Source organism: Macaca fascicularis, chromosome 16 (assembly GCF_037993035.2).
Source record: "Macaca fascicularis isolate 582-1 chromosome 16, T2T-MFA8v1.1".
NCBI classification, from domain to species: Eukaryota; Metazoa; Chordata; class Mammalia; order Primates; family Cercopithecidae; genus Macaca; species Macaca fascicularis.
The window spans coordinates 43,270,673-43,283,728 of NC_088390.1; the positions used below are offsets into that span (position 1 = coordinate 43,270,673).

Sequence of the window (13,056 nt, forward strand, 5' to 3'; positions counted from 1 at the left end):
TAGTTAGCTTAATGTTCTACTACTTTCATTCCTTTTAAAATCTCTTACCAGGATCCCCAGGGCAAGAAAAAAGCAAGAACTTCTCCTCTTGTGTTTCCGTTGAGCAAAGTGAGGTCTAGAAAAGGGACTGGGCTACTGCAAATCAATTATCTGGAGAGACAGAAGCAAAACTGCCCCGCTCTGGGCAGCCATCAGGTCTCTGGTGGTGCTCCCTGAGCATCTGCCTGGTGCTCCTAGCTCAGTGCCCAACACCTGGTGTTGCTTGGGATGAGCCTCCCTGGGCCTGCCAGTGATCAATAGCTATCTGTCATGATGATGATGATGATGATGATGATGATGATGATAATGATACTGATGGAGATGCCCTCTGTGACAGTGATGAAGAGGCTGGGATCTGGCCAGGCAAATCCCTATCACAAGGCAGCTCTGACACTTGCCAGGCCTCAAAGGATCTTCTCCCTGGGTATCATCTCCCAGTAGGGTCTTTCTTATGTAGAGGCTGTGGTGGAAAACCTCTCTTTTCTAAGGCAATTTTATTAGCCCTTCAGTCACAATACAGATGTCTGTTTATAGGACCTTACTTTTGTGTGGACACCCAGTGGCTCAGTCTGCTGATGGCTTTATAGCCTTTCTCGCTTTGCCCAGACCCACTGGGAGCATTGCCATTCTCCTTGTCGGCCAGGCCTAGAGGCCTTTGTTGCAGCCATATTATCTCTGCCCGCAAAGGCAGCTGCTCAGAAAACACCAGACCCCAGGAGGCAGACTACAGAAGAGCACTGTCTGTCCCCACAGCCTTTAAGCCTAACGATGTCCACCGTTAACCCTTCTTAGTTTTACCCTAGTTTCTTTGGAGAAAGAGGCATTTAAGTTACTCATGTTGCCACAGTAAAATCCCATTAATTGACTCTTCTCCTTATACCCAAATCAACCCAGTGGCCCCCAAACTCGGTTCTTCAAATGTGAAACTGCCCAAGTCTATCAATACTGTTTCTTCAATTTTGATTATATTTTAATATCTCTCTCCTTTTCTCTTACTCCCCTTTCTTCCTCCTTAAAAAGAATGCTTGCCTCTCCTTGCCCACAGAAAAACAGGGAGAGGGAGGCCAAAGCAGGACTACTTGAGCCCAGGAGTTTGAGACCACCCTGGGCAACATAGAGCCCCCATCTCTACAAAATAATAACAATAATAATAATAATAATAAATTAGCCAAGCATGGTGGCATGCACCTGTAGTCTCAACTATTTGGGGGGCTGAGGTAGAAGGATTCCTTGAGCCCAGCAGGTCAAGGCGGCAGTGAGCTGTGATTGCGCCACCGCACTCCAGCCTGGGTGACAGAGCTAGAGCTTGCCTCAAAAACGAAAAGAAAAATGGGGAGATTTAGAGGATAAATGGATATACTCCGGTCACTTCACCATCACTCAACTCAACAGTCTAAAGGGGAAAGTGATGTGGAGTCATCAGAGTTTAAGCGTAGGTTATTCATTCATCATTTACTCCTTCAGCAAATGTTTAATGAATGCCTAGCATGACTCCATGCCAAGAAGAAAATGGAGAATACAGACAAGGTCCTGCCCTCATGGGGCTTACATTCTAGTGAGGGATGCAGCCAAGGAACAAGTAAACAAACCTGCAAAATCATTTCAAGCTATTAGTGGGTCATGATGGGGAGGCTCTACATATCTGGAGCCCATTTGGGGCTTATGGGAAAGAGGGAGAAGGGTCAGCTTTGGAATACCACTGACTTGCTGGGAGACCCCCTAGCAAGGAGCGGTGCAAACAACCTTGTCCTCTCTGAACCTCAGTTTTCCACTCTGTCAAATGGGTGCCTGTGACACATTGAGAAGCAGACGGGTGTGACATACTCTCAGATGTGAGGACTGCCCAAGTTCTCAAGTGCCAGGCTGGTTCCTTTTGCCTACAGCAGCAATCTTCAGGCTGAACTATTCGTTGCAAACCACCTGATGTTTGCCTGCAGAAACTGCCACTCTGGTAGGGATGAGGCGTGGTGGCACAGGTAGACCTTGTGGGGGAGGACACGTGGAGTTTCTGTTGCTCTTCTACCTCCCCGCATGTGCAGTTTTTTCAAGTGCACCATGCACATTAGCTTCTGTTCTCAGCCAAGGTGCTTTTGATGAAAGATTTTTTTTCTTTTCTTGGTTACATTTGCTTTGATTTTTTTTTAAATAAGAAAACCAGTTTGTGGGCTTCCCTTAAGTATCACTCAACTTTTACTCCTTGAGTCAAGAATGTTTACTGTCCCCACAGGCCTGTCTGTATTTCTCCTCTTATGAATTGAGCTCCTAACTAAGCCATGTTAGGTAGAAAGGGATCTGGAATTGAAACCAGCCCAGCATTTAAATTGCTTTCATCTTGCATCAGCTTTTTCTTCCACACTCGCAGATTTTTAATCTTCTAAACTCTTTGCAAACATGAATCTTTATCCTCGCAGAGGAGGAAGTATTAATAAGAACTAGCAAAAGTCCTGTGCTACAAACAAGGACACTGAGGCAGCAATGCTAACTCATTTGAAAGCTTTAATTGCTGGAGTTCTCAGTTTCAAGCCAGGGAATTGTTCACATTCTTTTCTTCCAAATGGGCCTCTCAGAAGTTCACCAGATGGAATCATTTGTCTGTCTGCCTCTGTCCTTAAGAAAAGTAACGTGTTTAGGGAGAAGGTAGAGTTATCAGGACACGGTACTGGGTCCATCAAGCCTGGCGCAGTCTCTCCTTATGCTCTCCCCAACATAATGATTTGGCTTCCTAGGAAAGATGGCACTGTCTACTCATAATTTATGAACAATGAACATAGTTATTTCCTTTTGGAAGAGCTTTCTCCTTCGCATGTTCTCTCCTGCCTGAGTTTAAATTCCCAGTTTCTAGACCCAACAGGGTTGGGTTGTGCTCTGCATGAGGTTAGAAACACAGGGGAAGAATGTGTGTGACAGAGCCCCAGCCAGTTGAGTAATGTTTACTCTGTTGGTGGCTGGGACGCTCACTCATGCTGGCAGAGGTCCACCAGCCAGAGGAACATTCCTGCACTATCAGGGATGGGAGGTTGGCTCTGAAATGTCAAGGGTGAACGGCATCCCACCAGATTCTGGGTGCAGCTCACAGACCTCAGCGAAAGGAACCCCCAGGCTTCAGCGCCAAAGGCCACATCAGGGGCAAGCTGAGCCCACATTGCCCAGGAATCCCCACTTTCCTCACTTCTTCTTACTGAAAGAGCAATTCTGGTCCTGTTTTCCTGGTTGACATTGCTCTTCTGTTCACACAGCAGAACCAGTGCATCTCTGACATTATTTTATTCATTCATGATTCTGGGTTGTGAAGAAGGAATATCTGCATGCCCCTTTCACAGACAAAAATGCCAACGCCCAGAAGTTAACTGACCCAGAATCATCAGAGAGTTAAGGCAGAGAGAGAGAGAGAGGGAGAGAGATTGTTAAAGTGTCTGGAGCCTGGTGCCCAGTTGATCTCTGGAATCGTGGAATTGGGGTCTCAGCTGTTTTTTGAAGCTCTTAGAGCGGAATTAAATCGCCAGGGGCTCTGTGAGCTGTAGCTCTAAGCCCCTGAAGCACAGGTTTCTGCAAAGTCTCTCTGGTGAATGGCACCCTAAGCAGTGCCTCTCTGGGGTCCTCCTGTAAGGCAGTCATGTTTGTCTTTCAACACACAGGCACAGTAGGTTCTATATAACCTGACATACGCAGCCTAAAATTCACCACAGTTTGCTAAGCCATGTGGTAAGAACCACAGGGCTTGTGGGAAAAACAGGATTAAAAGCACAACACTTGAGGCCAGGCAGGGTGGCTCATGCCTGCAATCCCAGCACTTTGGGGGACTGAGGCGGGTGGATGACTTGAGTTCAAGAGTTTGAGACCAGCCTGGCCAACACGGTGAAACCCTGTCTCTACCAAAAATACAAAAATTTAGCTGAGCATGGTGGTGGGCACCTGTAGTCCCAGCTACTTAGAAGGCTGAGGCAGGAGAATCACTTGAGCCCGGGAGGTGAAAGTTGCCGTGAGCTGAGATTATGCCACTGTACCCAGATTAGGTGACAGAATGAGACTCCGTCTCTGAAATAAAATTTTTAAAAAGCACAACACTTGAAAACCTCTTCAGTGACACATTTTTTGCTTTGAGATGAAGTCTTGCTCTGGTCACCCAGGCTGGAGTGCAGTGGCGCGATCTCAGCTCACTGCAACCTCCACCTCCCAGGTTCAAGCAATTTTCCTGCCTTAACTTCCTGAGTAGCTGGGATTACAACACTGTGCCCAGCTAATGCACGTACCACCATACCCAGCTAAATTTTGTATTTTTAGTAGAGAGAGGGTTTCACCACGTTGGCCAGGCTGGTCTCGAACTCCTGACCTTAAGTGATCCATCTGCCTCGGCCTCCCAAAGTGCTGGGATTACAGGCATGAGCCACCGTGCCTAGCCAACACATTTTTAAAAGATAAGAATCCAATAAAAAGATTATCAGAGTTTTATACCCGTTAAATAGTTAAGAAATATATAAATGCTGTACAACAATAAATATGGCAAGTTTGCCTAGGGAAGTGGGCATCAGAAGGGCTGCGGGTTGTGTGTTACTGTGAATCAGTGGAGAAAGGGTTATCTGAAATGGGAAGGAAAAGATGTGACTCCATATTGCGTGGATGTGTCTCACCAGCGCACACAGTGGACTGAGGTGTTTGGAGGATGTTTGAGGTGTGCATATGTACATACAGCAGCATTGTTAGCATTCTCCTATGTGGTTCCATTCGGCTGGATGCAGCTTTCTGAATTCACTAAGTGTTTTGCAAATGTGAAATTGACATTATACTCAAATTATCCCCTAATATGTCAATAGAATTGGAACAGATTTACACTTTCACTACAATAAATACAGAACTGACTGTATTTTCTCCTTCTGCTAGATGTGGTGCTCTTTGTCTGGGGCATGGGTGCTCGAAGCTGCTGGGGTTTCATTCCTTCAGTCAATAAATATTCGTAGTATCAGGCAGTCTGCTAGGCTGTGAGGATGTGACAAGTAAAAACTCATCTCTGTCTTTAAGAGGCAGAGAAAAGTGAACATATCATCAGCATGCATGCAGGGTGACTGACTCCTGCCGTAAGCCTCTGTCTAGTGCATGTAAAATACAAAGGATGGAGCGGCCATCTCCCAGGATGAATCAAGAAGAGCTTCACAGGGGGGCAACATGTGACATGAGATGCTTTCCAGGCAGAGGGAACAGCAAAGGTGCAAAGGCAGGAGATGGTCAGGCCATTTGAGAAATGCGTTAAGGTCGTGGTGAGAGATAGTGCAAATAAAACAGATGTTGGGAGGCCGAGACGGGCGGATCACGAGGTCAGGAGATCGAGACCATCCTGGCTGACACGGTGAAACCCTGTTTCTACTAAAAAATACAAAAAACTAGCCGGGCGAGGTGGCGGGCGCCTGTAGTCCCAGCTACTCGGGAGGCTGAGGCAGGAGAATGGCGTGAACCCGAGAGGCGGAGCTTGCAGTGAGCTGAGATCCGGCCACTGCACTCCAGCCTGGGTGGCAGAGCGAGACTCCGTCTCAAAAAAAATAAATAAAATAAATAAAAAAAAAATAAAACAGATGAATCGCGAAGGCCCAGTTCTGCCAGTCTCAGGTGTTGGGGCTTTTCTGGAAAGCAGTGAGGAGCCATCAGACATTTCCAAGCAGAGCAGAGGCATGGTGTGACTTTGTTTTAGAAAGAAATCCCAGGCTGCAGCAGTGTGAAAGGCACCTTGGAGATGGTGCTCGCACAGGAAGGCAGGGCAAGGATGCTGGCTTCTTGAAACCATGCACTTCTGCCATGCCTTTGGCACTTCTGACCAGTCTATCGGATAGAAACCAAATGATCTGCGTCTGTCCCATATGCTGTTGGGAATCCAGGAATAACCCGATACCCATGATGCTCATGCCTAGGAACAGGGGAAAGTAGACGATCTACTCACCAGGGCCTCAGGGTTGTCTCGACTCCACCTTGGATGGCTTTTGCTGCTTGACACACTTGCTGTGGTTTGCAGAGCCAACACTGGGGACAGGGTCAATTAGTGGCTTGAGCTAGGAAGTAAGTGGAAGGCGAATGGCTGCCATCTGCCACTCTCATTTCTCCTGTGGGTCCTCTGTGGCTATTCACCTGGCATCTTTGGTTAATCAATATTAAACCAGAGCCCTTGTCATATGTTCACTTTAAGAACTTGCATTGGTGAAGGAAGAAGGGAAGATGCTATTCCATTTCTTAATGCTTCCTAGCACAGTGCCTGGCACATGGTAGGTGCTCAATAAAGTGGCATGACCTCAGCCTTCCTAAAAATGTCTTTTAAACAAAGACAGTCCCAGAGTAGGAGGAATTGACGTGTTTTCAGCAACTGTTATATGCCCAGCATGGTCTGGGTACTTGGACATCCATTAACTCATTCCGTTCTCTTCCCAATGACCTGACGGATGGATATTGTTAACAATGAGGAACTGAAGCTCAGGGAGGTTAAGTAACTTTCCAAGGTCACACAGGTCTTACAGGGTAGAGCCAAGATTTAAACCCAGGTCACCTGGCTCCAGAGCCTACACACTTTGCACTTATTTTTGTTCTCACTTCAAGTGTTCTTCTGAGTTTTTGAAATATAGGAGGACTGGCCTCTCCTTCCTCTAACAAGAGCACCTATTTTTGGTGTACACCTTGTGATGCACCCCCACCCCCTCCCCCCATAAGATGGCTGGCTGATTACAGCCACCCTCTCAGGGGCCAGTGATTGCCACATTCTTGGTGAGAGGAGCATCGTGGGAACAGCTGCAGGTGGATCTGGAGCTGATGAGCAGCCTTGTGCCTGGCTCCCATCGCATTGCTGTGACAATGGCCCCCTCCCCACGGTGGGCAGTCCTCTGGCTTATAGATGAGGAAGCTGGTGCTCACCCAAGAAATTGACAGCAGAGCTGAGATTAAAACAGGGATCCCCCAATTCCCAGCCAGACCTCTGTCACTTAACCAGAGGCTTTTAAAGGAATGTTCAGAGGTCTAGGCTCATCTGTCTTTTAACAGAGCAGCTCCATCGTTATATTTCTCATATTAAAGTTTTGTCAGGGAGAAAACAAAGTGTGAAAACCACAACAGCCTTGGAATATGCTGCCTAGACTCTAACAAATGGCTCTTGAGTCTCTCCTGACATGCTCCCTTGTAAAGAAGCCTTTTGTTTCCTGCGGAAATCCTTGGTTAATTATTTTTAAATAAATAATTGCGTAGCCTTTGGTAGGGGAGAAGCCTCCCTGTGACCCATATTTGATCATCAGAGGGCTGGCCCTTTTCCGTCAGCCAAATTAAATAGGCTAAATCCAGAGACTGTTTGACTTGAGACTGAATCGATGATGGGGACAGGCTGGGAGGTGAAAACACACCTGACTCCCAGCGTTATCACCGCTCTCTCCGGAGCAGAGCCGCTCGGGGAGGTAAATAGCTGGTTAGGGAGTCAGAGAAAGCAGGAGAAAAACAGGGTGAAGTCCAGTTCCTCCAAAAGAACGGAGCAAGAGGGCAGCGGCCAGACCTCCCTCCTAAGTTGCTTCCAGGGCAAAGCATCAGTGGTTCTGCCAGGGTAGGATTCTTTGGAAACTCTTCTCTACGGAAAGATAATTCCATTCAGTGTTTAGAATCTGTCCTAAGCCATCCAGAATTCTAGGACCTTAGGGCAAATATCTTGGGGTCCATTCCTATACCAGCTTCCTCCCCACAGCATCCCCACCCATAGTTGCCATTTATATGGCATTTTGCAAGAAACCGTATAGATGTTACCTCTAATCCAAAAAGAGCCCTGTTGAGGATGCATTCTCTCCACTTTTCTAGAGGAAACAAAGGCACAGAGAGGGAAAGTAATTTTCCCATGGTCACAGATCTATTAAGAGCAGCGTCAGAATTTGAACCCGAGTTGGTTTAGCTACAGAGTCCATAGTCTTCCCACTGCCCTTCCTTGATAGAAATTCTTCCTTTTGTTTACTTGAAATCTACCTTCCTCTTTTCCATTGGACCTAGCTCTGCCTTCAGAGCTCATAAGGTTCAAATCTCTTTCTTCTTCTATGTGACAACACTTTGAACTGTTGGCAGCATCCTGCTGGGAACTGGGTGGCAAATGTGAGTGAAGAAAGAAGGCCTCATTTAATCCAATGGGATGGCATCAATGGCAAACAGGAGACGTGGGGGCTGCAAATAGATGCACAGGAGGACAGGGTACTGGGCACGGGCTGTTGACTTGGGGAGCTGGATGTTGTTCCTCCTTTTAACTTCATGATTTCTGTTCTTCCCCAAAAATGTAGTGCCTTAAACCAATACACCAATTCCAGCGCCATCCCACTGTCACCACCACCCCTACTAGCAGCTCCTTGATTCAAAGAATGGGGAAAATGGCCAATAGAAAAGCTCATAGAGCAAGCATCAAGCCACTACATACTCAGACAAGTTGCTCTTGAAGGTTAGAACCCAGCTTTAGCATTTGTTTTATTTTTTTCCCCAGCCCTCTTAAGTTCTAGGTCATATCAGCCTTGGGTAATGTCTTTAGGAAGATCCAAGGAAAACTGGCTTGGGGCTCATCTAGTCTCAACTTGGTAAGCTTCATCTTAGTGAATTAGAGGCAGATCACGACACGGGATTATGGCAGTGTGCCTGGCCCCTGGGGGAACTTTGTAGCCTCCTCTGGAAGGTGGGGCTCTAGCTAGGGCAGGGGGTGGGTGGATGAAAGAGAACCAACAGAATCAGTATACAGGGATGGTTCATCTTGGGAAACTGGGCAAAGGAAGACGTGCAGCCAAAGAGTTGGTCCACTTCTCCAGATGATTCTATGCCTAGAGTATTTGGTCTCTGCAGGACAGGGTCCTCCAAACCTTTTTGTCAAATCCAAAGCAAAAAAACAAGAACACTGTCTTTCTAAGCACCGAGCTTAGGGTGAGATGTCCCATGTAACCCCAACCTTGTCCTTGACTGTTTCATGGGCACATCAAGCAGGACTTCCATCTGCAAACTGGACCCAGGTTCTTGGCGTTCTTTGGCTTCCTTCAGTTGCCTGATCTCTGTCCAGTACTTTTCTTTCCTGAGAGCAGACCTCCATTTTGGTTCCCGAGCAAGAGGGAGGGTCAGAGCAGTGAGGCTGTAAACATGTTTGGTTCTACCCTTCCCTTGCAGAGCAAACTCCAGTGGTTTACTAAGCATCCACATCTGCCTGTGTGTGCTGCCTGCCCCACCTCCCGGCAGACGCACCTTTCCCTGTGCCCTGGAAGGCAGCCAAATGGGACCCCACCAAAGGAATGTGAGTTCTACAGCCTAGCCCCTAGACGCAGCCTCATCCCTGTCCTGCTCTGCCTGTGTCCGTGCCCCTGACCTCTTGGGCCTGGCCACAAAGTGATACACAGAGACTGACGCCTAAGCTACGGCTCTTTCAAGGGTCACTGGACAAGGGCTTCTTCTTTGTCACATGGGTCTACTTATACTTTGCAGCGCCACGAGAGATGCCAGGGAAACAAACATTTCTAGAAGGCATTTTAAAGAATAAAAGACATACTCCAGCCAGTAAGAGTATCCTAAAAGAACTATGCGGAAGCAATAACAAACAGAATCCATCCAGTCATTCATTTATTCATCAGAAGTTTACTGAGTGGCTAGTCAGTGCCAAGGCACTGGGGATACATCAGTGAACAAAACAAAAGGGATAAAAATGCCCTGCCCTCATGGAGCTTATATTCTAGAATTAAATAAAGAACATGCCATATTTACCCTGGAGAAAAACAGCCGATATTTCTTGTGGGTGGACAGGGAAGGAGAAGGCAACTTTATTTTCTTACTACCCACCCTTGAAAACGGGGTGCCGAGTCATTGTTCCAGGGCCCTGGTGGCACTAATGTTCCCTATTGGGTTTGTGTTGTTTTGCAGGAGTGCGCTACAGCCAGCAGGGAAGCAATGAGGTCACTTCCTCCTCAACAATCAGTCACCATGGCAACAGCGCCATGGTGACCAGCCAGTCGGTTTTACAGCAAGTCTCCCCAGCCAGCCTGGACCCAGGCCACAATCTCCTCTCACCTGATGGTAAAATGGTGAGTACACCTGGGCCATTGTAGCTCTGGAGCTGATAAGATAAGAGGCAAAACAAACACAACTTCTCACAAGGCCTGCCTCAAACAATGAAGCATTGTAGCCCCGCAGGGGAAAATGAGGGCTGTCCGGAGTTGGAAAGGAGAGGTAGTGCTGGTGACCTAGCCTTTGGCGGGTAGAAGAGGTGTTCGGTTTGAACCCAGCCAATAAATCTGACAGAGTTCTGCTCTCATTTTATTGATTGAATGCCTCATAAAGGAGCAAGCCCGGTGGGACACTGTTTGTTTCGGGGCTTGCCAATGACATTTGTGTTGATAAAATGTTCATTCATCCCTCCCCCCAAGGCCTCCAAAGCCAATTTTTTAACTTAGAGAGCACCTCACTTTGACACAAGCCCCCTCTTCCTCCTTACCATCCCCTTGGTACTCACAAGGAGAGTCATTAGCAAGTCAGGATGTAGTGGATAGGAGGCGATGGGGAGAAGCTTCTTGAACTGGAACGGCAAAAGACATGGGATGCCATGACAGCGAAGATCACAGTACAAATGGTAGATGGGGTGGGGCGACGCTTAGGGAGGGAGAAACACCAGCTTTGAAGTTACAATTGCCCAGGTTCAAATCTCAGCTCCAGCTCTTAATAGCTGTGCAGCCTGAGCAGGTTACTCGATTACTTATGATCTCTTTTCCTCATCTATAAAATAGGGGCGGTAACAGTAGGCTCAGCAGGGGCATGAGCGTGATAACATATGAGAAATACTCTGCAGTGTTTGCCATAGGAAATAGTCAATCAACTGCAGTATTGTTGTTGTTGTCGTGTTAATGTCAATATCATTCTCATTAAATGAAGTTTTCTATATCTGTAACCACAGCCCCACATCCAGATGCAAGTTTAGCACACTTGGTGAAGAATGGACAATTTGAATCTGAATTTTCTACATCAAACTAGATTCTAGGCCAGGTGCAGTGGCTCACACCTGTAATTCCAGCACTTGGGGAGGCTGAGGCAGCTGGATCACTTGAGGCCAGAAAGTTTGAGACCGGCCTGGAAAACATGGTGAAACATCATCTCTATAAAAAAAAAATACAAAAATTAGCCGGGCGTGGTGGCACGCACCTGTAATCCCAGCTACTCGGGAGGCTGAGGTGGGAAGCTCACTTGAGCCTGGGAGGCAGAGGTTGCAGTGAGCCGAGTTCACGCCACTGCACTCCAGCCTGGGCAACAGAGTGTGACTCGGGTGTCTCAAAAAACAATAATTAATAATAATAATATAATAAATAAAACTAGGTTCTAATTAGGATTAGGTTCTGATCCCGTAGCAACACAAGTGCAGGAGAGTGGCTTATGGGAGAACAGGAGCATTACAACACGGCAAGGGTACAGAATGAAAAGCTCTATTCTTTGGGTCATGCTCTGTTTTTCAGGGGAGGGAGGAGCCGCGGGTTCCTGACTTTCATGCTGAAGGTGGAGCTGCACACATTCCCAGAGTGGGGGCCAGGATGGGTGAGGGCAACAGGGTGCAGAGGCCATTTTAGATCTTGACGTGTGTGCTGTGTAGGCAACACAGAAACGGTGGGTCACAGGTGATTGAGTCCCTGGCTCCCTGGAGGAAAAACAAAGTGTGGTTTCTGAGGGGAACACTGACCTGGCCAATTCTGGTTTCGGAGGACCTGAGCTGCTCGCCCTGGTCGTGGTCTCTGAAAACAAAGATGAAAGGGCACTCCTGGGGAAGGCATTTTGCAGCCCCCTTCTCCTACTCCCACCTATCCCTTAAGAAAGATTCTTCTCCATATGAAGAACCACTTGTGTCAGTTACCTATGAGAGGTACAGACAAGTCTTTCTGTCTTCTCAAGAGTGTCCCGAACAAGTTAGGGTTAAGGATTACCCAGGCTTCAGTGGAGAAGGGGGCCTTATGGAAGAGGTCTTGACTTCTCAGTGGGAAAAACCTTCCAGGTCTCAGCTCTTATTGCTTGAAGGTCCTCGGGGTTTCCTGTTGAGCTCTGCCACTCCTAAGAGGCAGGCTGCCTCACCCAGGCCAGGGCCGCTCTCAATGCAGCCTGCGGACACGCTTTTTGCTTCCTGTTCTGCTCGGCGGTGCTTTAACTGGGCAGTGTGTTACTGGATTGATGATTGACCAAGACTGCACACCTCAACGTTAGCAAACACCTGGAAGCTTGTTTGCGGGACTGGCTTTTCTCTTGTCTCCAAACACCCTAGTGCATGTGCTGTGTCACTATCATCAGAGGCCCAAATTCAAGAGTTTGTTTTCTTGTTAATATAATAACATGTCCATCACGGATCTTGGTCCACCAAGGCAAGAGTGGAGTATGGCTAAAAAGGAGTGCAGGCAAGGGAACCAGTATGTGCAAGTCTTGGCTCGGTCATTCACCAGCAGTAGGGTGGACAAATTGCTTAACCTCAGTTTCTTCATCTGTAAAATGGGGGATAATGATGCCTACGTCATAGGGTTGGTGTGAAGATGGCTTGCAGCACTGTTGTTCTTTGGGTCAGCCCTGTTCTAGGAATGACAGTCTCTGCATGCTGACTTTCAGTAGGACATGCCCTGAAATCTTTCCCCAAGGACTGGTTTTGGAAATAAAGTCAATCCATTTGAACTCTCTGTTGTACCGTCTGCCCCTACCCACCCCCATGCCCAAATGTCATGCGTTGACAAAAAACTGGCCAGGTTTAGGGTTATAGTCTGTGCATGTCGAACCTTTAAAAAAAAAAAAAAAGAAAGAAAGAAAGAAAAAAGAAAAACACATACTGGATACTTTCACAGTATCAAGCAGTATGTCCTGATGGTGAAAAGCTCAGGCAGGCCGTGGTGGCAGATAGCCTGCTTTCAACCCCAATTCTACCACTTGGGCACACTTCTTAACTTCTCTAAATTTCAGTATCCTTATCTATGAAATAGGGATAATAATACCAACATTATAGACTATAGGTATGTAAAGAACCTAGCATAGTGAACAGACCAT

At 47.2% G+C, this 13,056-nt stretch overlaps 1 protein-coding gene across 4 annotated transcripts in view; it reads left to right on the top strand.

Annotated features, from left to right (window-relative positions):
* Positions 1 to 13,056, top strand: part of HNF1B (HNF1 homeobox B) — a 60,500-nt gene that overhangs the window by 24,644 nt on the left and 22,800 nt on the right. For all 4 annotated transcript variants that reach the window (XM_005583955.5, XM_045375133.3, XM_005583956.5 and 1 more), the window contains exon 5: positions 9,919 to 10,079. In XM_005583955.5, the coding sequence (XP_005584012.3) occupies positions 9,919 to 10,079 (161 nt within the window). The remainder of the gene's footprint in view (positions 1 to 9,918; positions 10,080 to 13,056) is intronic.